Here is a 26128-nt window from a genome sequence, read left to right as displayed (position 1 = left end):
CAGAGCGTCTGACAAACACAAACAACCTGAAAAAATAATTCATAATAACACAATAAATTCAGATAATTTTTAGCTTATATCGAATATTCTCTTCATTTAAGTCATTCTCGTTCTAGTTGAGCCATTGAGTGTGAACGTGCAGTATTACAGATATATTGAAAAATTCTGTCAAAGTCTTGGATTAGGCTAACGCTTGAAACAACAAAATAGTCTCGCTTGCTTTATGCCACTATGCTAATAAATAGTTAGAGAAGGTAATTCTAATTCCTAGCATTACTGGCATGTTAGTCAGAGGATATAGGTCACTAGATTTTTTAAAAATATTTTAACTATTAACTATTGTTCGTCAGTTTAACGGAAGAGATTTATTATGGTAGTTAAGGAAAGAACAAATAATAGAAACAGGAAGACATTAAGTTATTGAAATAATTTACAGTAAACCACTTACCAGATTTAGAAACATTTTTATTCCTTGGTGGTGCATCTTAAGGTCTGATATATATATATTGCTAACCCTCAAACTTCATATTGCATTACATTTTAAATGCATTTTTTAATTTATAATTTAATGTATTTAATAATTATTAAAATATAATTATTTACTGTATATATATTAATAATTATATAATAATAAACATAACATGGCACAAAGTGTACAATAATTTACAATACTGTGTGCAGGACTAGAATATTATTCATAATTGTGTGTCAGTACTGTTGCTGTCAGATAATCAAAAATTTGACTAAGAATGTTACTTCAAATAATGATGCTATTAATCATTGAAAAAAATGTATGCATATGGTCACTGCACTTGTGACAAGGAAGAAGGAAATAATCCTATTGCCACGCCTGGGGTTTCTCAAGTGATGCTTCACAGATTGAGGATGAGGGTTGCTTTAAAAGCTCATCTGCTCCCTCCTCAGCCAGAACAACACTCTGAGCCTTGAGTTAGACCCAGAGAGACATACATCTGATATACAGGTGAGAAATTCTAAACATCTGTAATAATTACTTAATTGCACATTTTACTTTAAAAAGTTATATGTGGTTATGGTTAATATTGATGCTGATTCCAATGACAGACATGTACATTAATTAATGTGTTAAATTCTAGTCTAGAGTATTCTGCCTCTTGAAGTGAAAAACACAGAAAATGGATGTAAAGTTGCTTGGTTTGAAAATTTTTATTTATTTATTGAGTTACTGCAGTTTTCACACTCCATTTTCTAGTTGAAAGTGCTAATTCTGAGCACAGTTGAACTGAACTTGTCTCACAGGACAGATCATACATAGCCTGAGAGTCAATAACACATTATTGCTTTTTTTTTATTTTTTATTTTTTTTTTTATGTCTGCATTTTTAAATTAAATAAAAAAGTGTATGCATAAAATAGCACTGCACTTGAGTTGTTCACAGTTGTTTTTAGTAAACATAAAATTGTCTGATATATGGTAAAAACATTACTCTTTGTATATCTGTTTCAGACATGAATCTTCTCACATTTCTTTTTGTGGTGGGCTGCTGTTGTACTCTTAAAACAAATGCCTTAGGTAAGTTTACCAATTAATCATGAAATCAAAAACAGCAAGAGATGCTAAATATAGCATCAAATGTGTTTATGCTGCAAGCAGGACTGACAATGACAAAAAATGTTTGATCAATTAATTACACAATGCGCCAATTAATTAATCAAATTTATGGCATTTATCAATAATTACTGAAAAAGGCCCCAACAAATATTTAGTATATAATAATTAATTTAATTATACATTTAGTATAATAAATACTAGAATTCAGATAGTTAGAATATATATATATATATTGGCAGCAGACAGAGGCAAAAAAACAAACAAAATATATGCTATGTATGCAACGCATGGGGTAAAATATTAACGGGGGTGCCCGACAATACCCCCATTGATGGTAGATGTACTGCATCAGATGGACAGTTTTGGAGCATCTCACTTAGGTTGCATCAGGTTTCACTAGTTTTCAGTGCCTCTAGTCATAAGCGCTGTGTTTCAAGATGGTAGGAACATTTCTTATTATGGAATTTACGTTATGGATCAAGGGTAGCCTATGATTAATTGCGTAAATTTTTTAATGCACTATTATTTTCAGATAATTAATCACACTAAATAAATGTGTTAAATCAACAGCCCTAGCTGCAAAAAAATCCAGTTTTGTGGTCATGAGCTCATGTCTCATGTAATAATAATACCCTTTTCTTATTTAGCAGAAGAAGAGAGTCCTGGGAGAAAGTTCATTCTTGATTCAATTGAGGAAGCAAAAAAAATGGTGGATGCTGCCTACAAATATTCCCGTGATGAGTGAGTAAAGTTTGTAAGAACGTAAACTGCTAAACATTATTTTGCCGTCATGCCAGTTGTTGATCTATTTTCATAAATGTTCCCGCTCCCAGGAGTTTAGCAAGGGTGCGCAAGGATGTCATCAAGCCTTCGGACAAACTGCGTCTCATGAAACAGCCAGCTCGAAAAACCCGCGAGGCTGTGAGAGCCGCAGATTACATGGAGCAGACGCTTATACTGATCAATGAGAAGGCTCATCATGCACACAAGAGGTCCATCAATGCTACAAGTATGAGGGCAATACCTTGCAAAACTCACAGAGTAATGCAGATCTGATCCATTACAGTGTGATATTCCATGATAACAACACTCATTGTGTTTTTTCTCTTAGGCCTGCTCACTCCAGACGAGCTTAACACCATCAAGCGTCTGACAGGCTGTGCTGCTCAAACACAGCCCCCATCTTGTAGGACCACACCCCTCATAAACAAGTATCGAACTGCCTCCAATGTTTGCAACAACAGGTCAGTCCTGCCCTCCTAATTCAGAGTATTTTTTTCCAAAGTCTAATAAAATAATTTTTCTGGTACAATACCTTGGGATTCAAAAGTTTGATAGTGTGATACAATACACTATTTATAGGTCACAAGTTTTTTTTTGTTTGGCTAAACTTGTGACATCCATGCTGTTATTAAAGCAAAAGGGGGACATACAAAATACTAAGAATTTCTGAAATTCTATTAAATTTTTCAATTAAATTTAGAATTTTTATGGTCATAAAAGATGTAATAAAACACACACACACACACACAAAAAAATAATTAAATAAAAAAAATAGAGGCATTTCCAGTTGTGGACTTCTGGACCCCACTGCATTATTTACATTTGCATTTATGCAGTTACTGAAAAACAAGTGAATCAGTGCTGTGGACTGAACTAAGTGCTTTTTATCAATCCTTAGGAGGAATCCTCTCCTTGGTGCATCCAACACCCCTTTTACCCGCTGGCTGCCAGCAAAGTATGAGGATAGCATCTCACAGCCCAAAGGGTGGGATCCAAACACATTGCACAATGGTGCATTACTGCCCCTGGTATGATGGAGATACTTATAATCTGCTTACTAATATGTACTTGACAATCAGGTAGGTCACAAATCAGTTAACAACTACTAAATTCTGTCTTTCTCATTGATTCTAGGTCAGACTGGTTTCCAATCGTATTCTAAGCACTGCGGATGCTGACGTAGAGAATGATACTGACTTCACCTTCATGCTCACCATCTTTGGACAGTGGGTTGACCACGATCTGACTCTTACGCCCACCTCACCAAGCATTAGGTCTTTCAGCAATGGCCTCAACTGTGATGAGAGCTGTGAGCGCTCCGAACCTTGCTTCCCAATTCCGGTCAGTCAATGTTTGTACCTTTGAAGTCTCTCAGTATTTTTTTCCCCACCTGTTTACTTCCATTCCTAATTTGCAGTGTCTTTCATGCTATATTTACTGTCTGAACTCAGATCCCGAAGGAAGATCCACGTCTGAGTCCTGACACCTGTCTCCCCTTCTTCCGTTCATCACCTGCTTGTGGTTCTGGGAACACCGCCTTTATCTTTGGTGGTGTCCCAAAAGTCCGAGAACAGATCAACGCTCTAACAGCTTTTCTAGATGCTGGGCAGGTTTATGGGGCAGAGGACGGGCTAGCAAAAGAGCTGCGTGACCTGACCAATGATGGTGGTCTGCTACGTGTCAACAAACAGTTCCTTGACAATGGGCGAGAGCACCTGCCCTTTACCAATGTACAGAGCAAAATTTGTGCCACGCGTGGGAAAATCCTCAATGACACAGACTTGACAGAGGTGCCTTGCTTTATTGCAGGTCAGGAACTTTTTTTTCTTTGATGGTAAATGTAGAAATTTGTTGTCTTCACAACAAATTATCACATGTTTAATTAGTCAACAGTTGTTAAATTCAGCATCTCCAACTATGCATGCCCTACTCTTTGCATTAACTCCATTAAGCTAATGCTAATACACTCTCTTTGTGTGTAGGGGATGGTCGTGTTATAGAGAACATTGCTCTTACCTCATTGCATGCACTTTTCATGAGGGAGCACAACCGATTGGCTCGTGCCCTTCACATACTCAACCCTAGTTGGAGTAGTGAAACCCTCTATCAAGAGGCACGAAAGATTGTGGGTGCCTACCAACAGGTAAAGCCACCTAAAGAAAAATGCATTGACACAAACAAGTAATTATAACATTTAATTGAATATACATATATATTATCAAGAACTCCTAAATCTTTCTCTTTTAGATACTGGTGATTAAGGAATACCTGCCACACATTGTTGGCCCTGATGCTTACAATAAACACCTTGGCCAGTATCCAGGGTATGATGAGAATGTGGACCCTAGCATTGCTAATGTCTTTGCCACTGCAGCTTTCCGTTTTGCCCACCTGGCCATCCAACCCATCATATTTCGTCTTGATGAAAATTACCAGAACCATCCTCAATTTCAAAACGTGCCCCTCTATGAGGCCTTTTTTGCTCCTTGGAGGGTGATCTTTGAGGGTAAGTTTGGGAGACTTGCAAAATGTTTCAACAGCATAAATGACCCCTTTTACACCAGGTATTAATATGCATCACATGTTTCCGATCACATGTGGTCAGACGAGACTCATTGCTGTTTACACCTGGTATTACCACGTACCTCAAATTTGTCATCTATAAACTCTTGCTTTCAGATTTCAAAGGGGAGTGTTTCAGAATTCATGACAACAAATATCAATAACTATGTCTGTGTTAATGCTAATTCTAATAATAAATGATAATAAACTGCAAATAAGTCAGAAAAGAAAAGTACAGTGTGAACAAAAGCAGCATGCTGTTTCTCCCAGATGCAACTGAAATGTAATCTAAGCACAAATGCAAAATTTCGAGCAGAATTATAATTTATTTTAGTGGAGTACCTGTGTTAACTGAGCTTCAGATGTGTGCTTATCATCTGTGTCACTGCAAGTTGATATGAGGCATACTGAGGAAGATCAGTGAAGTTCTCATGCATGAATATGTATTCCCTTTTATCAGGCTAATTAAGCCTCCAAGAGGGATAAAGGCCCACTGTGGAGGATAGTGCGGGAGAGAGAGATTGTTTACGGACATGTCCGTCATGTGTTTTTTTGTGTCTTTTAAGTACTCATTGAAATATTATTTATATCGTCAAGCCGGTTCTCGCTTCCTCATTTCCATTGACTGCTTTACACAGGTGTAAATGGGTCAATGACGCCTTGGGCAGTTTGAGGGGAAAACAATCATGCTGTAAGGTCGTTCCAAACAGAAATAAAAATAAAAATGACTTGAGTTCAGAATGACTGTAATTTTAAGCCCCAGACCTTTCAGCACTCCAAGCACTCACAGTGGAGTGTAAAGTCTTAGAGGGGAATAGGGTATTTTCTGAATGGAACGCAACCTGGAACAGATAATGTAGTAAAGATTTGTAGCAGTCTACCCAATGAGCCCTAAAACTTTGCTTCATATTTTTCTTCTTGTTAGGTGGCGTGGATCCTCTGCTCCGAGGATTGATCGGTCGGCCAGCAAAACTTAACACACAGGATCACATGATGGTGAATGCTCTTAGAGAGAGGCTGTTTGCTTTTACTAGCCACATTGCTTTGGACCTGGCTGCCCTCAACATGCAAAGAAGTCGTGACCATGGTATACCAGGTAAACATTCCAGTCTCTTACCAAAGTCTTGACCGTTTGAAAACCAACCACATGAAGCTAATTTAGCCAAACTTGCTGCATTATAACTTAATTTAGTGCTCCAAGTGTTTTTGAGATAAAACTTACCAGATACCTACCTTTTGTTCCTCATAAGGTTATAATGCATGGCGGCAGTTCTGTGGACTGTCCACACCTCAGAATGAGCAAGAATTGGCTGTGGTGATGAACAACACTGAATTAGCTCGCAAGCTGATTGAGCTTTACAAAACCCCTGCGAACATTGACGTTTGGTTAGGAGGCATCGCTGAGCCTTTTGTACCTGGTGGTCGTGTTGGTCCACTTTTTGCTTGTCTTATCTCTACACAGTTCCAGCACATCCGCCAGGGCGACAGGTAAATCTCTGTGCATTTAGTCTAATAGTCTAGTATGTGTGTGATTGGTGTTAATGCCAAGTGTGATTGTGTTCAGGTTATGGTGGGAGAACAAAGAAGTGTTCACAACTAAACAAAAAGCCTCACTTGCCTCTGTGTCTCTGGCCCGCATCATCTGTGACAACTCAGGAATTCGTAATGTTCCCAATGATCCTTTCCGCTTCAGCAGTTCTGCAAGTTTTGTTAGCTGTGACAATATCCCAGCCTTTGACCTCACCCCTTGGATTGAGACTGGTAAGGCACCAACCATAAGAACTCTTAAATGCATACTGTGTGTATGTGGTCATTTATAACACAAATCATCTTCTTCTGACTGCAATTTTCTGCCTAAGCTTCTACCTAACTATGTCAAATTTTAAACTGATTTCTTTAAAAAAAAAATACTTGAATGCTAAATAATTAGGATTATAGCACATAAATGTAACATCTATTCATTAACGCCTCAGATATCGATACCATTCAAGGGCCTCCCGGACCCAGAGGACCTCCAGGGGAACAAGGTAAGTCAATCTATCAACTCACTGAAACCCTGGTTTTAACATTTGTTTCTAGTGAATAGATCATAAGCAGACACTGATAAATAGAGATAGATGGGGTCCAAAACATCTTGTGATCCGATCACTCAAACCACATTTGAAAGTGGTTGAAAAATCATTTGTGTAAACACTAATTTGTTCCTATGCGTCCTAGACAACTGTGACTACTCACTGGTCAGTCATCCCCTGCGTTAAAATAAGTATATTGGGAAGCAATAGTGTGCTGACCTTTCATGCATTTTGCACTTTCTTTTGTGCATTAACACACTGACATATTGAGTGATGCAGTCACAAAATCAAAGATCCTCACCTTGAACTCTGATCACAATTGGCCACAGGAGATACACAAGTTCAAAGGTTAAAAGCTGTAAACAGTTATGTGTCTCAACTAACTACTTGTGATTTGATCACCCAAGAATAATTCTAATATCTGGTGTTAACAGGGCTTCAGTGTTCTTTAATCAAGCCTGATGATAGAACTAACAAACATTAACCAATGGAGGCAAGATTTAATATACAACATTAGAATAAATGTTCTGCTCCTTCTTTTCCATTTAAAAACGGTGGGTAGAGTGGCCAAAAACTGTACTGTAAGTAAAAGTACAATTACTATTACTTCTACTCATGTAGAAGTAAAAGTACTTACATAAATAATTACTTGAGTAAGAGTAAGACAGTATCAAATTAAAAGGTTACTCAAGTAGTGAGTAACTCCTTACATTCACAAATGACATAATGGATGTTAACTCCCTTATATTCCATTACATAATACACATTTAACTTTTATTATATAATTCTTATTATTATTATTATTAATGGAAATTCTGTCATCATTCAGCATCATGTTGTTCCAAACCCATGTTACTTTCTTTTTCCATGCAACACAATAAGTAGATATTAGACAGCATTTTAGCCTTGGTCACCATTTACTTTCAGTGAATGTGATTTTTTTCTCCACGTTATAAAAGAGAATGGTGACTGAGAATGTCAGTCTCTAACATTCTGTCTAACATATTTGGTGTTCCACAGAATACAGAAGGTCACATGGGTATGGAACAACATGTCACTCTCATGTCATCCCAGATATGTATGACTTCCATTTTTCTGCAGAACACAAAAATATGATTTTTAGAAGAATATTTCAGCACTGTAGGTTTGCAAGTGAATGGGTGCCAACATTTTGTTGCTCCAAAAAGCAAATACAGGAATCATAAAAGTAATCCACATGACTCCAGTTATCCACATGACTCCACATGACTTTTTTGCTAGACATTCTTCTCCCTGCCCAGCAGGGGGCAATATGCAGAGAAGAATGTGAATCACCAAAAACACAAGAAGAAGAATGTGAAAGTGATCTGTTTCTCATCCACACCTATCACAACGCTTCTGAGGATATTGATTTTACCACTGGAGTCTTACTTTTATGCTGTATCATGTGGGGTTTTTCTTAGCTTTAAAATGTTGGCACCCATTCACTTGCATTGTTTGTACCAAAAGAGCTGAGATATTCTTCTAAAATCTTCATTTGTATTCAGCAAATGAAAGAAAGTCATACACATCTGGAATGGCATGAGGATAAGTAAACGATGAGAGAATTTTCATTTTAGGGTGAACTATTCCTTTAAGGGCTCTTGTCAGATCTGGATGAATTTGTCAATAAGACAAGAGGTTTGGAAACCCTTCTAATTATTATTACGGAGAAAACGTGAGTGCGAGCGGGCGAGAGAGAGACCCCAATTTACTGCTTCATTCACTCCTGCAATGTTTTATTTCATGCTGAATGTATTAAATTACTTGACAAATCATTACTTGATTAAAATAACATATAGAGAGGCAAAACATACAGATACATTTTAAAATGTACTCTTTATTTATACTTCTACAGATTTTTGCCATTAAATAATTATTTATTGTCATGCCAGTTTCGGGCCCAAAACTTGTATTAGCCCTTAAAGCTGGATAACTGCAGAAGCTATACAACTCCAATCTCCCAACTTTATAATGAATGAGTATATTTTGTAAAAAAGTCTGAATATAAAATAAAACATTTAGTATGAAGTACAAATTTCACTTAAATATTTTTTTTTAATCTTCCTCTCTAATATTTGCTCTTTCCAGGTCCCCAAGGTCTAGCAGGCCCACCTGGACCTCAAGGACCACCCGTTAATACCACAAGACAACAGTCTGCCTTCTTTGCTTCCCTTGGCACAGTCCTCCCGGCCTCTGCTAAAGTTGTTGTGTTCAGTAAGGTCCTTTACAATGGCCAGAACCATTATAACCAAACAACAGGGTTGTTCCACTGCAATATATCTGGTGTATATGAATTTCATTTCTCATGCATAGGAACTAAAACGTTGGGCACTGTGACCTTAAAGAAAAACCAAATTGTACAGCTGACTGCTGAAACAATCAATCTAAATGTACGAACATTAGCTGAAGGGCAGGTAGTTCTGACACTTCAGACAGGAGACCGTGTGTGGATAGAGACTTCTCAGGGTGCAAATGGAATAACCAGTTCCAGCTACTTCTCTGGCCATATTCTCTTCGCTGAGTGAAGAATCTATTACAACATCAATTTCGAAAAAGTTGGGATAGTATGAAAAATGCTAATAAAAACAAAAATGAGTCATTTGTAAATTATAATCACCTTTTGCTATATTGAAAGATCATCAACTACACATTATATGTTTTACCTTGTGAATTTCATTTTCAATGGTAATTAATTATTTCTTAATGTACAGTAATTTCAAATCAGATTATTGCAATACACTCCAAAAAAATTGGGTCTGTCGAGTGTTTACCACTGTAAAACATCACCATTTCTTCTAATAACAATTATTAAACATTTAGTTTGTTAAGTTTAGAAAGTGGAATTTCCCCCCATTCATCCATTATGTAAGTCTTTAGCTGCACAATTGTACAGGGTCTTCATTGCCATCTAATGCGCTTAATAATGCGCCACGCATTCTCAATTGGAGACAGGTCAGGACTGCAGGCAGGCCAATCTTGCACCCGCACTCTCTGTTCACAGAGCCATGCACTTGTAATCCAGGCAGTATGTCTGCATTAATGGTGCACCCACAGATGTGCGAGTTACCCATGCCATGGGCACTGACACACCCCTGGCCCATACAGACACTGACTTTTGGACCTGACGCTGATAACAACTTGGATGGTCCTTTTCCTCTTTGGCCCGGATAAAACGACGCCTGTGTTTTTCAAAAACGTTTTGAAATGTGGATTCTTTAGACCGAAACACAGTTCCACTGTTCTTCATTTCATCTAAGATGAGACTGAGCCCCTTGAATTCGGCAGGACTTCTGGACAGTGATGATGTAGGGCTTCTGCTTTGCATAGTAAAGTCTAAAGGTTATTCCAAGCCCATGTTCACAATATTCATTATAGATTAATGCTTTTTAAGAGCGGGATTAGAGATCACATGCATTCAGAAGTGGTTTTCATCTTGCCCTTTACGAACCGAGATTTGACCTGATTTCTTGAATATTTTAACTATATTGTGCACTGTAGAGGGTGAAATACCCAAAATCCTTCCAATTTGTCTTTGGGGAACATTGTTCTCAAAGTGCTGGATTATTTGCTGAAGCATCTGTTGGCAAACTGACAAATCTCGAATGATCATTGCTCTTGAAGGACTTGGCTGTTTTTGGAGGCTCCTTATATACTATAACAAGATTGCCTCACCTGTTTAACATCTCCTGTTTCCCATTGCCTTGTTATTTCAACCCGTCAAATTGTTAGTAGTCTTAAATTGCCCCTGTCTAAAATATTTTGGAGCGAGTTAGAATAATCAGATTTTAATTTTCTGTACATTTTCGAAAAACGGTTAAAACATCGTATTATGTGTAGTTGTGGTTCTTTCAATATAGCAAAGGGTGAATATAATATACAAATCACTCCTTTTTGTTTTTATTAGCATTTTTCATACTGTCTCAGCTTTTCGGAATTGGGGTTGTATGTAAAATATTGTTTTCATTTTATATTCCGAAGTTTCTTATTTATAAAAACAGCAAGTAAATGCTTTATATCCTGTTTTAATCTAGCTTGAATACTCTGAGATCATTGCATAATATTACAATGTAACTTATGTTACAACTTTGAATTCTTTGTTTATTTGAATAGCAAGAAAAATATTTATCAGAAAATAAATGTTATAACCAGAGTAAAATCCTTTGCACTAAACCGAACAGTGGAAGCCTACAAAATGCTAATTATATATTCAATTTAATATGTGATTGCATATCTGGAGTTTTATTGTCACCAAATATGAGTCTAGTATAGTATAGAATTTAGTATAGAAACAACAAATTTAAGGGTTCATCGATACTCATTATGTTTTGTAGCATTATTTAATGCTAAACTATAGTCATTATTATTTATTAGCATTCTTCTAACTTGACATGGACTAGCTAGTATATTTTATGTATGCTGGTTTTGTTGTCATATTGCAACTAAATATTTTGTGGTCCATTCTGTTAAAACGTTTTTGTGTATGCTTTTAACAAATTGAAATAAAAAAAATATTTATCATCCATTGATTAGCAGTCATTTTCTTCTTTCTAAACGCAGAGGTATCAGCGTACCAATATTTAACCAAACAGGACATAATAGGAGTGTGCAACAAAGACATTAACTTTATCTGTTGCTATAGCAAAAGTATCTGTATTCGGATAGAACAGGATGCGTGTGCGGCTTAAACAGGAAGTGCGTCAAAACTAAATGAAAAGCCCATTTTCAAATGTAACTATTACATTTATAGTTTTGTACACTGTATGTTTTGTGAATTACTATTCAAATAATAATAATACAGTTATAATATTACTACTACTACTACTACTAATAATAATAATTACTAATATTATTTTATAATGTTTTATTAACCAATGAAGCTGAATATTTAAGATAACTGTGGAATATGTTGTTAATTGTGGTTTCCCCTTGTATTTCTGACATTAACATATGCTGAAAATTTAATTTTGTTTTGTTTATATCTGTGCATATTTATCAATGTTATGGAATCATGAGGTGTCAAGCAATTGAGAAATCAAACACACATTTTGCAGTGAAAATGAAATACAAATACAAACATTAAAAGAAATGAGAATAAATCAATATAGCATACAAACAGGTCCAAGCACAGTGAGTCTATCAGGAAGTTTTACAATACAGTCAAGGCTGATTTTGTGCACAGATATTTTAACATAATGTGGAGGACATCACAATTAAGTTAAATTAAATATGCAGAATTAGCTAAATGCAGTCGAATAAATGGCAAGAGCGGGCCTCTAAAGTTTCAGAAGAGAACTGTGGAAAAGAAAGATAATTTTTTCGTTTCTGGGTCATATTTTGAGAGTGCTATGCCTTAAGGGCAGCACAGGCTTGGGGAGTAATGAATCAGAACCAGAATCAGCTTTATTGACAAGTATGCTTGCACATACAAGGAATTTGTCTTGGTGACAGGAGCTCAGTCAGTCCTCAGCCCTATTATGATGTTGAGCCCACAACCTGTCCTGCTTTCCTTACCAAATGCCCTGTTGTGTTCCCTATACAGCCTATTATGTTTTGCCACAGAGGAATATAGTGGGTAATATAGTTCCCAGATAGTGGGTTACCACTATCTGGGAAGTCAAAGCTCAGGTTCTGTGCTACTTTTAAAGACTATTAGGAGGAGATGATTAAGGTATTCAACTGCTCGATCAAAGAGAGGGAGGCAGCACATCACTTGGCTGCATTACATTAAGGGGAGCGGTCCGTGGCGGGGTATTCCATCGAGTTCTATACTCTGGTGGCATCCGGTTAGTGGATAAGGGCACCTCAGGTGGATGGGCAGAGGGAAGTTAAAGATATGATATATGCTCGATGATCGAATCTATAGTGGCATTGGCCATTTAGTGGATAATCCCTTGAATCTTTGTCATAGGAACCGTCTGGTTCTTCCTGCCTGGAGAGAGTCTTTATCTCCATAATTTCCTTCAACTTCCGGCCCTTTGTCTGAACACGAGCCCATGCAGGTGGGCAGAACCCACCTCACCACAGAAGAGAGGCAGCGCCTGATTAAAAAGAAAATACTGGCAAGCACCACACCTCATTCAAACTCCTCCAGTACCCAAACTCTCTTTCCGGCTATCCTGCAGTGGGGAAACAATTCAGATCAGTGCTCTGTTCTGATTGATTCTAAGATTAGGTTAACTTCCCTGACACTGATCAGGTGGGCCAGATTCCCAGCAAACACCTACCAACCCCATTGACTGCCAGTGTGCTCAATGGTTAGTCACTCACCGAGTCACAAACTCTCCTTTTACACCCATTATCCTTGGACATTCCTGTTTGTTTTTACTTAACCCTCACATTAGTTGGGCTGATAATTCTGTGCGATAAATCGTATTTTGTTTATCTTACTGTCTTGTCGCTGCCTCATCTACTGTCTCCTGTATTTCTGTGTTTCAGTAAGAGGCAGTGAATCACTCAGGTGTATTGTCCAATTGTCACGAATCTAAGGCAGCCGGCTGTATTTGCATTTGCATTGCTTCTCTGCATTGAATAACATGAGGTTAAATTACATAATGATTAAGAACAGGTACTCCAGGACCAGGATTGGAAAACACTGCTCTAAGGGGAGGGCTGTCACTGACTGGGCAGTTTGTGACTCTCGCAAAGCTTTCCAAAAATGATTAGGGTTTGCCAATTTTCATAAAAGGTTTATTAAAAACTACAGTCTGGAAGCCATGCCACTGACTGCACTTACTTCCAAAAAAACACTATTTCAGTGGTCCCCCATTGCCCAGTCTGCATTCAGTTTTCTCAAGTCCAATTCACTTCTGCTCTCATTTAGGTGAGACCAGACCTGAAAGGCAATTCATTGTGGAACTGGATGCAACAGATGTAGGTGTCAGGGTGGTTCTCTCCCAGCAATCTCCTGATAATGAGAAGATATATCCCTGTGCATTCTTATCTCAACATCTGTCCTCAGCTGAACAGAACTACAACATCAAAAAAGGAGTTGTTGTCAGACAAGTTGGTCTGGTAGGAATGGGGTCACTGGCTGGAAGGAGTGGCTGTTCCATTCCTGGTCTGGATCGACCACAGACAATTGGAGTATATCCATTCAGCCAAGAGGCTTAACTCCCAGAAGGCTCAATGGGCTCTGTTTTTCGGGCGTTTTGACTTCAACCTTTCTTATCGCTCAGGTTCAAAGAACCTTAAACAGTTTGCCCTTTCACATCAGTTTGCTGCAGGGGAGGACAGTTCCCTTGCTGACACTATCCTGTATTCGGATTGTGTTGTTGGGGCTGTCATCTGGGGAGCTGAGTGGTGCTTGAGTGAAGCCTTGGTTTGGGTCAAGGCACCTGTCAGGTGTCCGGATGGCCTGCTGTTTGTTCCTGAGTCAGTTCAGGCTGCTGTTCTTCAGTGGGGTCATTCGTTCAGGATGACTTGTCATCCAGGAGTCAGGAGGATGCTGGCCACTGTCTGCCACTGATTTTGGTGTGCAAGCCATGGAGAAGGACGTCTGTCGGTTTGTGGGGGCTTGCTCGGTCTTTGCTCATAACAAGTCCAGTAACAAGCAACCTGTTGGTCTCCTTAAGTCACTTCCCATTCCCTCCCCCTCTGGTCCCATATTGCCCTTGACTTTGTCACAGGTTTGCAGTCGTCCAGTGGCATAGTAATTCTCACAGTGGTAGACTGTTTATCTCAAGCTTTTCACTTAATTCCCCTTTCCATATTCACAACTGGTAAGGAGACAGGATTGGTGGTGGTAGACCATGTCTTCCGTCTCCAAGTATTGCCAGTGGATGTGGTTTCTGACAGGGACATCAGTTTGTCTCCATCTTTTGGAGGGAGATCTGCAACAGTTTGACACCTCTGTCAATCTGTCGTCAGGCTTCCTGTGTGATCCACTCTCTGCTTCCCCTGTTTTTCATTGTGTTCCACTGTCCCTTTCCTTGTGTGTTTGTTTTGTTTTGATGGGTGCCACTTGTTATCAGTCGTTATAATTACTGTAACACTCACTTATCCATTTATCTGTCAATCTGATATGACAAAAATGACATCTGAATAAGGAAAAATGCTTGCATATCATAAGAAACATAAGGAAAAACTGTGAATTAAATTCAGATTTGTTCAAGCTTTATCATTGCGGCTGCTCATTATCAGCTACACCTTTTTCCCATTTCCCCGGTTTGATTTCTCTCCTTGTTTATTTTCCCTTAATTTGCTGTCTTGTGCAAGTCTGTGTTTTATTATAGGGTTTTCAATTTATGATTAAAATAAGGTTTGTGTTAAAAAAAAAAAAACATTTAAAAATACTTGGACATTTTGTTCTACAACATAAATTACACACAGTCATACCTCAAATGTGAATTTTGGACTACAACGTGAACAGCTATATTGGTAACATTTTTCAAAAGGTTGATTTTGATTGATTAATGTGATTTAATTATGTGATTTCTCTAAGAAATCTAGGAAAAATCAAATGCAACAAGAAAAAAATAAGCGTGTTGTTTAAGGTGAACTAAAATTCCCTCAGTTATTGAATAGTTTTCCAAATTCAAATTCCCCAAAATTATGCAAAAGCCTTTTTTCCTAACTAAGTTTTTTAGTATAACCAACAGGAGACCACTGATGTGTAAACTGAATTTGATACTACACTTTATTAAAGTTATTGAATATTTTTCATCATAAAATTCCCTAAAATTATTCAAAAGCACATTTCTCCAAACTAAGTGTGGTAGTATAACCAACAGGAGACCACTGATGTGTAAACTGAATTTGATGGTACTACACTGTGTAGCGAATCAGCTCTATGAAATATTAATAATCAATCATAACTTGTTATAATCGATTATGAATATTTGGATCAGTTAATCGGGTTAACTTGATGTAGCTACATTAACATTACAACCAAATACTCGGTTCATCCCGTGAACACTCAACATTGGTTATTAATTAATTAATTAATAGAAAGGTACATTTCCGGGGCATGGGAAATGTCTTTCTTACTAAGTATTAAGAGCAAGTAGTCAAAATCTATGATTAGTGACTTTAGATATGAGCTTGAGACACAGACAACTTTACATGTGACATGAACAAGACTTTATTAACTAGACTAAACATTTAAACTACTCTAACATACATATACATACATTCATACAGTTTACCAAGGGAAAGAGGGCTGAAGCAGAATACAGGAAGGCAAGAAGTTATAGCATTGTTTGAAGTTCAGCAGATCAACAGCCTGAGCAAACCATCATATTAGTTCTGACACGCCCTTTTAGAAAGGGGTGAGGATACTTAATGTATCAAATAATGAGACTAAGTTTGATACTTGCATGTCCCATTTGAATTAAACTGTCCTGATGCAATTTGTTGAGGCTCCAGTTGATCTTTGATGATGTTGTCTTGATGAGAGAGAGAACCAGTGGGAGTCAGAGACAAGGCCGTAGCCTGGCGCACGCTTGGGAGTCCTTGGGGCCTTCTAGTTCAGCATCATTCAGCAAGAGAGTGAGAGAGCACAAGGCTCAGAGGACCAGAAAACAGGAGAGGCAGGAAGCAAGAGCGAGAGAGCTAAGAGAGGGCTAAGCGAGGGCGAGGAAGTGGGCGCAGCAATTTTATACCCTTAGAAAACATGTCCCACCTCTCATTGGCTCGACCAATAAGAAGGGTTTGAGTTCTAGGCGGGAATTTGGTTTATTGCTCTTTGTTGTAAAATTGCCCATTGCATGTGCAAGAAAGAAAATAGGAAATATACTTGTGATACTAATATGTTGTTGTTATCGACATATCATGTACACAGTCATTTCAATCTTCAAAATACCAAGTTATAGAGACCAAATATGCCACACATATGATTTTGGTTAACCATAGTATGCAAAGTCTGTAACATTAACCCATTAGAGTTTGCAAGAAACATAGATCAAGCAACATTTAAGGAAATTGTGAGATGGCCCATTAGATACATGTCAATATTTTTATCACATGGATTATATATATATATAGCATATATAGGATTAAAAGGTGTCATTTCTCCTTCTCAGTAAGAAAGCAGTGAGCTTCAGCAGTCTGAGCATTCCTTTGGGGGTCGTAAAAGTCCCTTTCTTTGGGCAGGAGAATGATTCCTTTGTTCCGTCACGGCTCATTTGCATGTTTCTTATGACCGGGTCTGGCTTTGGTTTGAATAACTCAAAAGATGGTAATACCTAGCAGAACACCATTCTAAGGTAATCTTATATTTATATTCAACTAGGACAAATCGTAAGGTTTAATTTGATACCAAGAAACGTGTGTTTAGTACACTTAAAAAGGGAATATACACTGAGGCTATTAAATATGAGGCCTCAGAGTTTAAAACACACAACGAAACAGTTCTAACGAGTTTGATATACCTCAGAAATACACAACATACAGGGATTACACGTATTTCATTAGCAATATGCAGTTCTGTGTTTAACTGAAAAACACACACACACACATTGTTACGTTCAAAGTTTCCCCCTTCCTGTCCACACGATAAGCACATGGTGAGCATGCGGATGTCACATGCGGTTCTCTGTCAATAGTTCATTGTCTCTTTGTCAATACATTTATTGTGCTTGTGGAGACTGGTTGGCGCTATTTCAGTAATTAGGGAAGTTTTTAACAGTAAGTTCTTGTTTGTTCATGAATCTGTTAAGGCCACTGATCCTCCGCCATACCTTACAGTCCCCCTTTTTCGCCAGGTGGTGTCCCTGTTGGAGACATCATCGGACGACAATCATCACAATGGCGGATGGCAGGTGAATCATGAGGGTTTTGTAGCAGGTGGTTGTTCCACGGTGGGTGACGTAGACAGTATCCACATCCAGGTCTCTGCAGCAGGTGCAGAGGCAGCAGGTGCAGAGGCAGCAGGTGCCTTGACAGTGTGTCACCTGTCATTATGAAGTCAGTTTGTTTGAGGCAGGTGCTTGTTTGTGGCTGCAGGGAGTGGTTATGGGCATTGTGTAGTGTGGAGAGAGTTTCAGACTGACCTAGTACTGGTAGCAAAAGGGCAGCAGGTGGCCGTTCGCCCTTGGTTCGGCACCCAGTCACCAGGTGTCTGAAGTCTGCAGTGTTACTCTGCTCTGGCAGCAGTGCTGACTTGAGCTTGCCTGAGTGGTGTTGGGCAAGAGTCAGAGGTTTGTTCTTCCCAGTACTCCTCAGGGGAGTTCTGTTCCAGGAGCTCTTTTGCTAGTGCTAGCAGCTCTTGTAACTCAGTAACAGGCGTTTCTAGCTGTCTTTGTGCAGCCTCTGTTTGGCACCTGTTTGAAAGGTGTACAGGAGGATGTTGTTGTAGACTGCTGTGGGACGTCCTGTGGTATTTGCTGGGTGAGGCCTTGTGTTTGTTAAAGGCCTTCTGTGTCAGGTCACGCAGTTGTTGGATAGGCATTGTGTGGGGGCAGGCCATAATGCCTAAATGGTGACTTACCATAGGATGGAGGTTTCGGAGGAAAAGGCTCTTGAAGCTGGTGTCCTCCTCCATCCCAGGTTTGTTGCTGAGCTCCGAAGTAAACTCGTCTGAGTCTGTGGTAGTAAACATAGGGAGTTTCATGCCGACCCTGTTTGGTGTCTAGGGCAGCGATCAGTCCGCTTTTAGACTCTGAGAATTCCCTTATGATGGCTTGTTTCAGCTGCTGGTAGTTAGACTGGATGTTTTCTGGCTGTCGAGCCAGAAAGCGTCGCAACTCTGGGCTGGACGTGATCCAGATCAGATGGAGTCTATCTTGATGGTTCACACTCATCAAAGACTGCAGGTGAAAGTCAATGTCTCGCAGGTAAGCGTGGACGTCGTGGTCTCCTGCAAGCTCTGGTGTAAATGCAGGGATATGTCTGGCCATTCGGTTGAGGTCTTTGAGTGTCGCTACACGTGTTGTTTCAAGATTCGTCTGAATCAATCCTTTTCCTTCCGTGGCTGCAGAAGTTTTAAGGAAACTGTCCGATGACGTGTTAAGCAGAGGGGTTTGTTTCCCCCCTTTGTAACTCTGTGCTTGGCTGGGGGAGGTTTCTCTGCTGATTGCAAGTGGGGGAGTGAGATGTCTCTCCTGCTGTGGTTCCTTTTACAGCAGGTAAGAGTGTCTCAGTTCTCGTTGGACCATGTCAAGTTCATCTTTGGTGTTGTCCAGCTGCTGAGTCAGCACTTTAACTTCAGCTCTGGACACATTCAGTTGACCTTCACAGGCCATGATTCTGGCATCTTTGTCCAAGAGTTCAGAATTTGCTGTTTTTAACAGTGAATCTTTGTGAAAGAGTACCTTTTCCAGGTGCTCTCTGGCTGTCTTTTCCAGCTGCTCTTGTTGTTTAGCAGCTGTCAGAGCCGTTTGAAGTCTGTGGATTACCTCCTGTGACTCCCTTCTGCCAGGGTCCTTGTGTCTGTCCTGAGCCTCCATCTCTAGCTGATCTATGCGGTTTTTAGCATGTGTCAGCTCCGTTTGGGACTCAGTGATCTGGCGTTGGAGGTTGTTTACCTCCTGTTTCAAACCTGTGAGGTTGTGGGCCAGGACGATAACCTCAGTCAGATATTTGTGCTCATACCTCTGGTTTGAGTCGTCTGTCATTAGTTCTTTTCCCTCGTTTTCCAGTTGCTTTTTGTTCTGTTGCTGAAGGTCGTCAGCAGCCATTGATAAAAGGGTGTTCCTCAAAACACCTAGCCAGTCCTTTTGGCCTGCCATCTGGGCAGTTAGGCTAAGCATCTGCAACATTTTGGCACACTTCTGGTGAGAGTAAGGGCAAGAGACTAATGCAAGATCAAACAGAATTTGGAGCTTAAGGCAAAGTGAGACAGCAAGGTGTATAATGTACAGCTAGGTTTTGCTAGGTGTGGTTAACAATTGAAATGTGTTCCTGATTATTACTATCTTAGCTGCAAATAGCAGGGTGCTCAGATTTGTGTGGATCTGAGTGGCTTTGCTAAAAGAGCGTAAGCCTAGATTTAATAAATGACTTAAGATGTTTCTTTGGTTCAAATTATTTATCAGCACTTACTGATAGCATACAATAGGCTTGATCTTTGAACACATGAAGAGGAGAAAGAAAGAGGAAGAAAAAAGCTTTCCTATTAGATTGTGTCTATTAGTGGTGCTCAAAATTATGCCATAGAAATCGTCTAGATTACTAGTGTAGCTGGCTCATAAAATTTAAGCAACTTGTTGCAAATAAACACAAAATCGAGAAGAAAAGTATGTCTAGTTACTTTTGCAGTTTTATGGGGAAATAAACTACACTAGACCAAGAGGGTTAAATGGTAAAATGAATAGCTGACTTCTATTATTAGTAAAAATAATAAAAAGACTTGAAGAAGTGATTAAAATAGCAGAATAACCTTGTATTGGGAATAATCAATAGCACTTATGATCAACAATTAGATTTGCTTTGGGCATCATTCTATAGTTGGTCACAGGTGTTGCGTGTTCAAGACCACACAATGTGTTTGTCCCTCTATAAAGTTTAGTCAACGTGTATGGGATCAATTCCATGCCACATATATTTGCAAAAATATAAAGTATTGCAAAATAAAATAAAGTTTTGCAAAACAAAAAAAGTATTGAGCAAACAAAACAAAAAAAATTTAAAACAAAAATTAAGTATCACAAACGTAAAATAAAGTATCGAGAGAAAAAAGAAAGTTTTGCAAACAAAAATAAAGAATTGCAAAATATAAATAAAATATAGCAAAAATCAAGATGTAATTAATTGCAAAAATCAATGACTGTTGTAAAATAATCTAAAGATCTTTTATCCTTTTTTATCTCTGCAACAGATTTTTAGGCAGCAATGATTTTGCCACACATCTTTTTCTTTGCAACGCTCGTTTTAATCTGCATTTCCATCACGAGTGAGCTCGTGATACCGTTTTGCCTTTGCGCTTCACTTTTCTCTGCGTTTCACTTTATGGCACTGTTTTGACGTGGGGGTGGAGTCAGGGGATTGGGGCGTGTACAACGGGCTCAGAGATGCCTCTCTGGAAGTTACGTCATTAGCTTGAGACACGGATCAAACATCATGGCTGAGCACAGGCATGCAGGTGGATCTCAGGTAGGCCTATATAAAGTTGATTGTTTCCTTTTATTGAATTAGCATTAAATGTGTTTTAACAGCGTTTGCTTCAGATAAAGAAGTTAGAGATCAGTTAAAGCGGTGGATTTATTAGCCATACTCGCTAACATAGCCAGCATCTGCAGTTTATTCTCTCTCAATTGATTGGACTATTGATTGATTCTTATGTTTATTTTATAGATTATAATTGTCTATACCATAGTATGTTGTCTTCTAAAAAATGTAAACTCCATATTTAGATGTAACATTATCACTGTTAAAGGAGACAATAAATAGATTACAAATAAAAAGTTAAACGATCGTAACAAACGTGCATGTGTTCTGTCTTTAAAAATAAAGTTTTGAAATATAAAATGTTCACATCCCCTATATTCTTAACCCTGCGTTATACAGCTATGTGGCATGGGGCGTGGTCGTGTGTCAGTCTGCGGAGAGAGAGAGCGGTAAGGCTTGTCACCTGGTTTGTAATTATCTCTAACACCTGTGTCTTGTTGTAGTGATACGGAGAGAGACATTTAAAGGGACGCCAAGTGTCGAGAGGGAGAGGATCCAGAAAGCTCCACAGACTGAGTGTGATATTGTTTTATGTTTACATTTCTACGGCGGTGACCGTCGTATGTTCGTGAAAGAAATTAAAGTGCTGATTTCAAACCTGCTTCGCTGTCTCCTGACTCCTCCATTGCTCAACGAACCTGTTCACAAGCTACTTAAGTTCTTACAATGCTCACAGTAAATGTACGTGTATCTAGGTCATCTCATGTAATGATTTGCCATGTCACATTTAGCAGAGAGAATATCCAGATGTCGTGACGAATCTTATTAGTGTTCTGACTCAAAGCTTCGGTCATATTCAGGCGGGTCAGCAGCAACAACAACAGCTTTCTCCTGCTGTTTCTCTGCCTTGAGTATAATCAGCAGGATATAACCAGGTCATCAGCACCTACTCTTAAGAATCAATCTGTTAAATTTGTTTTGCTTTTGCACAATTAACATTATAAGTGATGTTCTTTTATTGTTTGTAGATCGTTTCCTGGGATGCTTATTTGTTACGATCGTTTAACTTTTTATTTGTAATCTATTTATTGTCTCCTTTAACAGTGATAATGTAACATCTATTTATATATTTTTAAATATGGAGTTTACATTTTTTAGAAGACAACATACTATGGTATAGACAATTATAATCTATAAAGTAAACATAAGAATCAATCAATAGTCCAATCAATTGAGAGAGAATAAACTGCAGATGCTGGCTATGTTAGCGCGTATGGCTAATAAATCCACCGCTTTAACTGATCTCTAACTTCTTTATCTGAAGCAAACGCTGTTAAAGCACATTTAATGCTAATTAAATAAAAGGAAACATTTTTTTTTTTTTTTATTGAACACCAAGAACAGAACAAAAAACAGAATGTACATCTACAATGGCATTGGTAAGTACAGGTAAATGAGTATTAAGCAAGGCACATATCAGTTAAAATAAATAAATTAAATGTATAAAATAAAAAATACAAATACAGAGGGGTCTCTTTATTCCTCTTTTAAGAGCTCAAGGTCTCTTATTATTCCAGCCAATTTCTGGGCCTTTTTACTTCACGTACATTCCAACGCTGGAAAGAAATTACAATTCTCTTTTAAATACAGAAAAATAAGGTTTCGTCTTCATACATTTGGACTTATGAATGAAAAATGTGCCCATTACATTAATAAGAAATTCATTTCTTTTCTCGTCCAACAGCACTCCAAACATAACATGTTTCCTAGCAAAAGTGGGCAGTGAGTGAATCTTTGATTCCAACCAATAAGACATATTTTCCCAAAAAGTATTTGGAGAAAAAAGATGATCAGAACGTCTCTGTCAATTTGACAAAAAGTACAGGCATTTTCTTCAAAATTAAACCGTTGTCTTAAAAATTCACTTGACGGGTATACCCCATTGAATATTTTAAAATGAGTTTCCTTAAACAATCAACTTTATATACCTGAGATCCACCTGCATGCCTGTGCTCAGCCATGATGTTTGATCCGTGTCTCAAGCTAATGACGTAACTTCCAGAGAGGCATCTCTGAGCCCGTTGTACACGCCCCAATCCCCTGACTCCACCCCCACGTCAAAACAGTGCCATAAAGTGAAACGCAGAGAAAAGTGAAGCGCAAAGGCAAAACGGTATCACGAGCTCACACGTGATGGAAATGCAGATTAAAACGAGCGTTGCAAAGAAAAAGATGTGTGGCAAAATCATTGCTGCCTAAAAATCTGTTGCAGAGATAAAAAAGGATAAAAGATCTTTAGATTATTTTACAACAGTCATTGATTTTTGCAATTAATTACATCTTGATTTTTGCTATATTTTATTTATATTTTGCAATTCTTTATTTTTGTTTGCAAAACTTTCTTTTTTTCTCTCGATACTTTATTTTACGTTTGTGATACTTAATTTTTGTTTAAAAATTTTTTTATTTTTGTTTGCTCAATACTTTTTTTGTTTTGCAAAACTTTATTTTATTTTGCAATACTTTATATTTTTGCAAATATATGTGGCATGGAATTGATTCTATAAACGTGCCATTGAAAGTTCCCAATAACTATAAAAATTATTCTCTATCTAAACAGTTTACATGTAATTAAGTTTTTAGATTTAATTAACAAAGTAACTGCAAACTTAGCTGAACAGCGTTCAGTAAGGGATGCACCTGAAAGGTGCAGGTGAATTTAGATGAGAAGAATTAAAGTTAAGGAAAGAGAAAGTGAGAATTCAGAAACCAGAAATGGGGTTAAAGGAAAATGGTTTAGATCACTTCACTCTGCATGCACACAAGCTGTAGATAAAGGCTTCATGTAAATTATGCTAGCAGCTAACTGTTGAAGCTATTAGTTAGCTTAGCCTAAGCTAAGGGGCTGCTAAGTTGGGTTAGCTTAGCCACCTAGGCTGGTTTGTTTACAAAATGGCGTCGGAAGGAAACACATGTGCTATCTGGAGTGAGCACTTCCTGTGACAAGTTGTTGTCATGGGAACCCATGCACTTCAGAGTTTCAGTGAGTGAAACACAGTTTTGATCACCAGGAAGCTAAGCCTTTTAGATGCACAGATAAAGTTTAGATGAAGGACATCAATCTAACTATAATTTGTAAGGCCTTTATACTGTGAATAGGGAGCATCGCCCAAATCTACATTTATATAACACTGTACTGAGATTTCTTCATCAGAAACAGGTTAAGCAATCAATTCTGGTACAGTTTACATGCCGCTGAGCTGAGATTCCTTCATCAAAACAGACTTACACTTTAATACTGAAATTAGGGTTTCTCCGCTAAAATCATATTACTCGTACACTGATACCTTTTGAAAATATGCTTAAATGTGTTAAGACTCTTTCAATTACAGTAGAGATGTCAATTCAAGCCATCACTCTATCCACATCCAAACAAGCCAGCAACTAGTGAAGCAAATGCCGTTTCGCATGTCATGTCCTATTCTGACCGGAATTATTCAATGCACACTTTTAGGTTGACAGTGGTTCAAGCTCATAACCTTTGTTTAATCATGCCCGCATCATTCTCCACCATCAGGTTTAATCATGCCCGCATCATTCTCCACCATTAGGTAGCGAATCAGCTCTATGAAATATTAATAATCAATCATAACTTGTTATAATCGATTATGAATATTTGGATCAGTTAATCGGGTTAACTTGATGTAGCTACATTAACATTACAACCAAATACTCGGTTCATCCCGTGAACACTCAACATTGGTTATTAATTAATTAATTAATAGAAAGGTACATTTCCGGGGCATGGGAAATGTCTTTCTTACTAAGTATTAAGAGCAAGTAGTCAAAATCTATGATTAGTGACTTTAGATATGAGCTTGAGACACAGACAACTTTACATGTGACATGAACAAGACTTTATTAACTAGACTAAACATTTAAACTACTCTAACATACACATACATACATTCATACAGTTTACCAAGGGAAAGAGGGCTGAAGCAGAATACAGGAAGGCAAGAAGTTATAGCATTGTTTGAAGTTCAGCAGATCAACAGCCTGAGTAAACCATCATATTAGTTCTGACACGCCCTTTTTAGAAAGGGGTGAGGATACTTAATGTATCAAATAATGAGACTAAGTTTGATACTTGCATGTCCCATTTGAATTAAACTGTCCTGATGCAATTTGTTGAGGCTCCAGTTGATCTTTGATGATGTTGTCTTGATGAGAGAGAGAACCAGTGGGAGTCAGAGACAAGGCCGTAGCCTGGCGCACGCTTGGGAGTCCTTGGGGCCTTCTAGTTCAGCATCATTCAGCAAGAGAGTGAGAGAGCACAAGGCTCAGAGGACCAGAAAACAGGAGAGGCAGGAAGCAAGAGCGAGAGAGCTAAGAGAGGGCTAAGCGAGGGCGAGGAAGTGGGCGTAGCAATTTTATACCCTTAGAAAACATGTCCCACCTCTCATTGGCTCGACCAATAAGAAGGGTTTGAGTTCTAGGCGGGAATTTGGTTTATTGCTCTTTGTTGTAAAATTGCCCATTGCATGTGCAAGAAAGAAAATAGGAAATATACTTGTAATACTAATATGTTGTTGTTATCGACATATCATGTACACAGTCATTTCAATCTTCAAAATACCAAGTTATAGAGACCAAATATGCCACACATATGATTTTGGTTAACCATAGTATGCAAAGTCTGTAACATTAACCCATTAGAGTTTGCAAGAAACATAGATCAAGCAACATTTAAGGGAAATTGTGAGATGGCCCATTAGATACATGTCAATATTTTTATCACATGGATTATATATATATATAGCATATATAGGATTAAAAGGTGTCATTTCTCCTTCTCAGTAAGAAAGCAGTGAGCTTCAGCAGTCTGAGCATTCCTTTGGGGGTCGTAAAGTCCCCTTTCTTTGGGCAGGAGAATGATTCCTTTGTTCCGACCACGCTCATTTGCATGTTTCTTATGACCGGTCTGGCTTTGGTTTGAATAACTCAAAAGATGGTAATACCTAGCAGAACACCATTCTAAGGTAATCTTATATTTA

The 26128-nt window shown here is 38.2% G+C and overlaps 1 protein-coding gene across 2 annotated transcripts; it reads left to right on the top strand.

Moving 5' to 3' along the window:
- Positions 1–941: 941 nt before the first annotated feature.
- On the top strand, positions 942–11544 carry LOC127636283 (eosinophil peroxidase-like). 2 transcript variants are annotated; one of them, XM_052116733.1, is made up of 15 exons: positions 942–982; positions 1486–1551; positions 2238–2331; positions 2424–2599; positions 2702–2834; positions 3272–3401; positions 3508–3714; positions 3825–4182; positions 4356–4516; positions 4621–4879; positions 5861–6031; positions 6186–6423; positions 6500–6696; positions 6909–6962; positions 9117–11544. In XM_052116733.1, the coding sequence occupies exons 2-15, from the start codon at positions 1488–1490 to the stop codon at positions 9551–9553; spliced, it is 2679 nt and encodes an 892-aa protein (XP_051972693.1). In that variant the 5' UTR covers positions 942–982; positions 1486–1487; the 3' UTR covers positions 9554–11544. The 2 variants fall into 2 exon arrangements, with proteins under 2 accessions (XP_051972693.1, XP_051972694.1); XM_052116734.1 differs by having other exon boundaries at positions 944–982; positions 2241–2331.
- The last annotated feature ends 14584 nt before the right edge of the window (positions 11545–26128 follow it).

This window comes from Xyrauchen texanus, chromosome 44 (assembly GCF_025860055.1).
Source record: "Xyrauchen texanus isolate HMW12.3.18 chromosome 44, RBS_HiC_50CHRs, whole genome shotgun sequence".
NCBI classification, from domain to species: Eukaryota; Metazoa; Chordata; class Actinopteri; order Cypriniformes; family Catostomidae; genus Xyrauchen; species Xyrauchen texanus.
The sequence above is the reverse complement of the archived record's forward strand: the minus strand, read 5'-3'. Positions and strand labels throughout refer to the sequence as shown.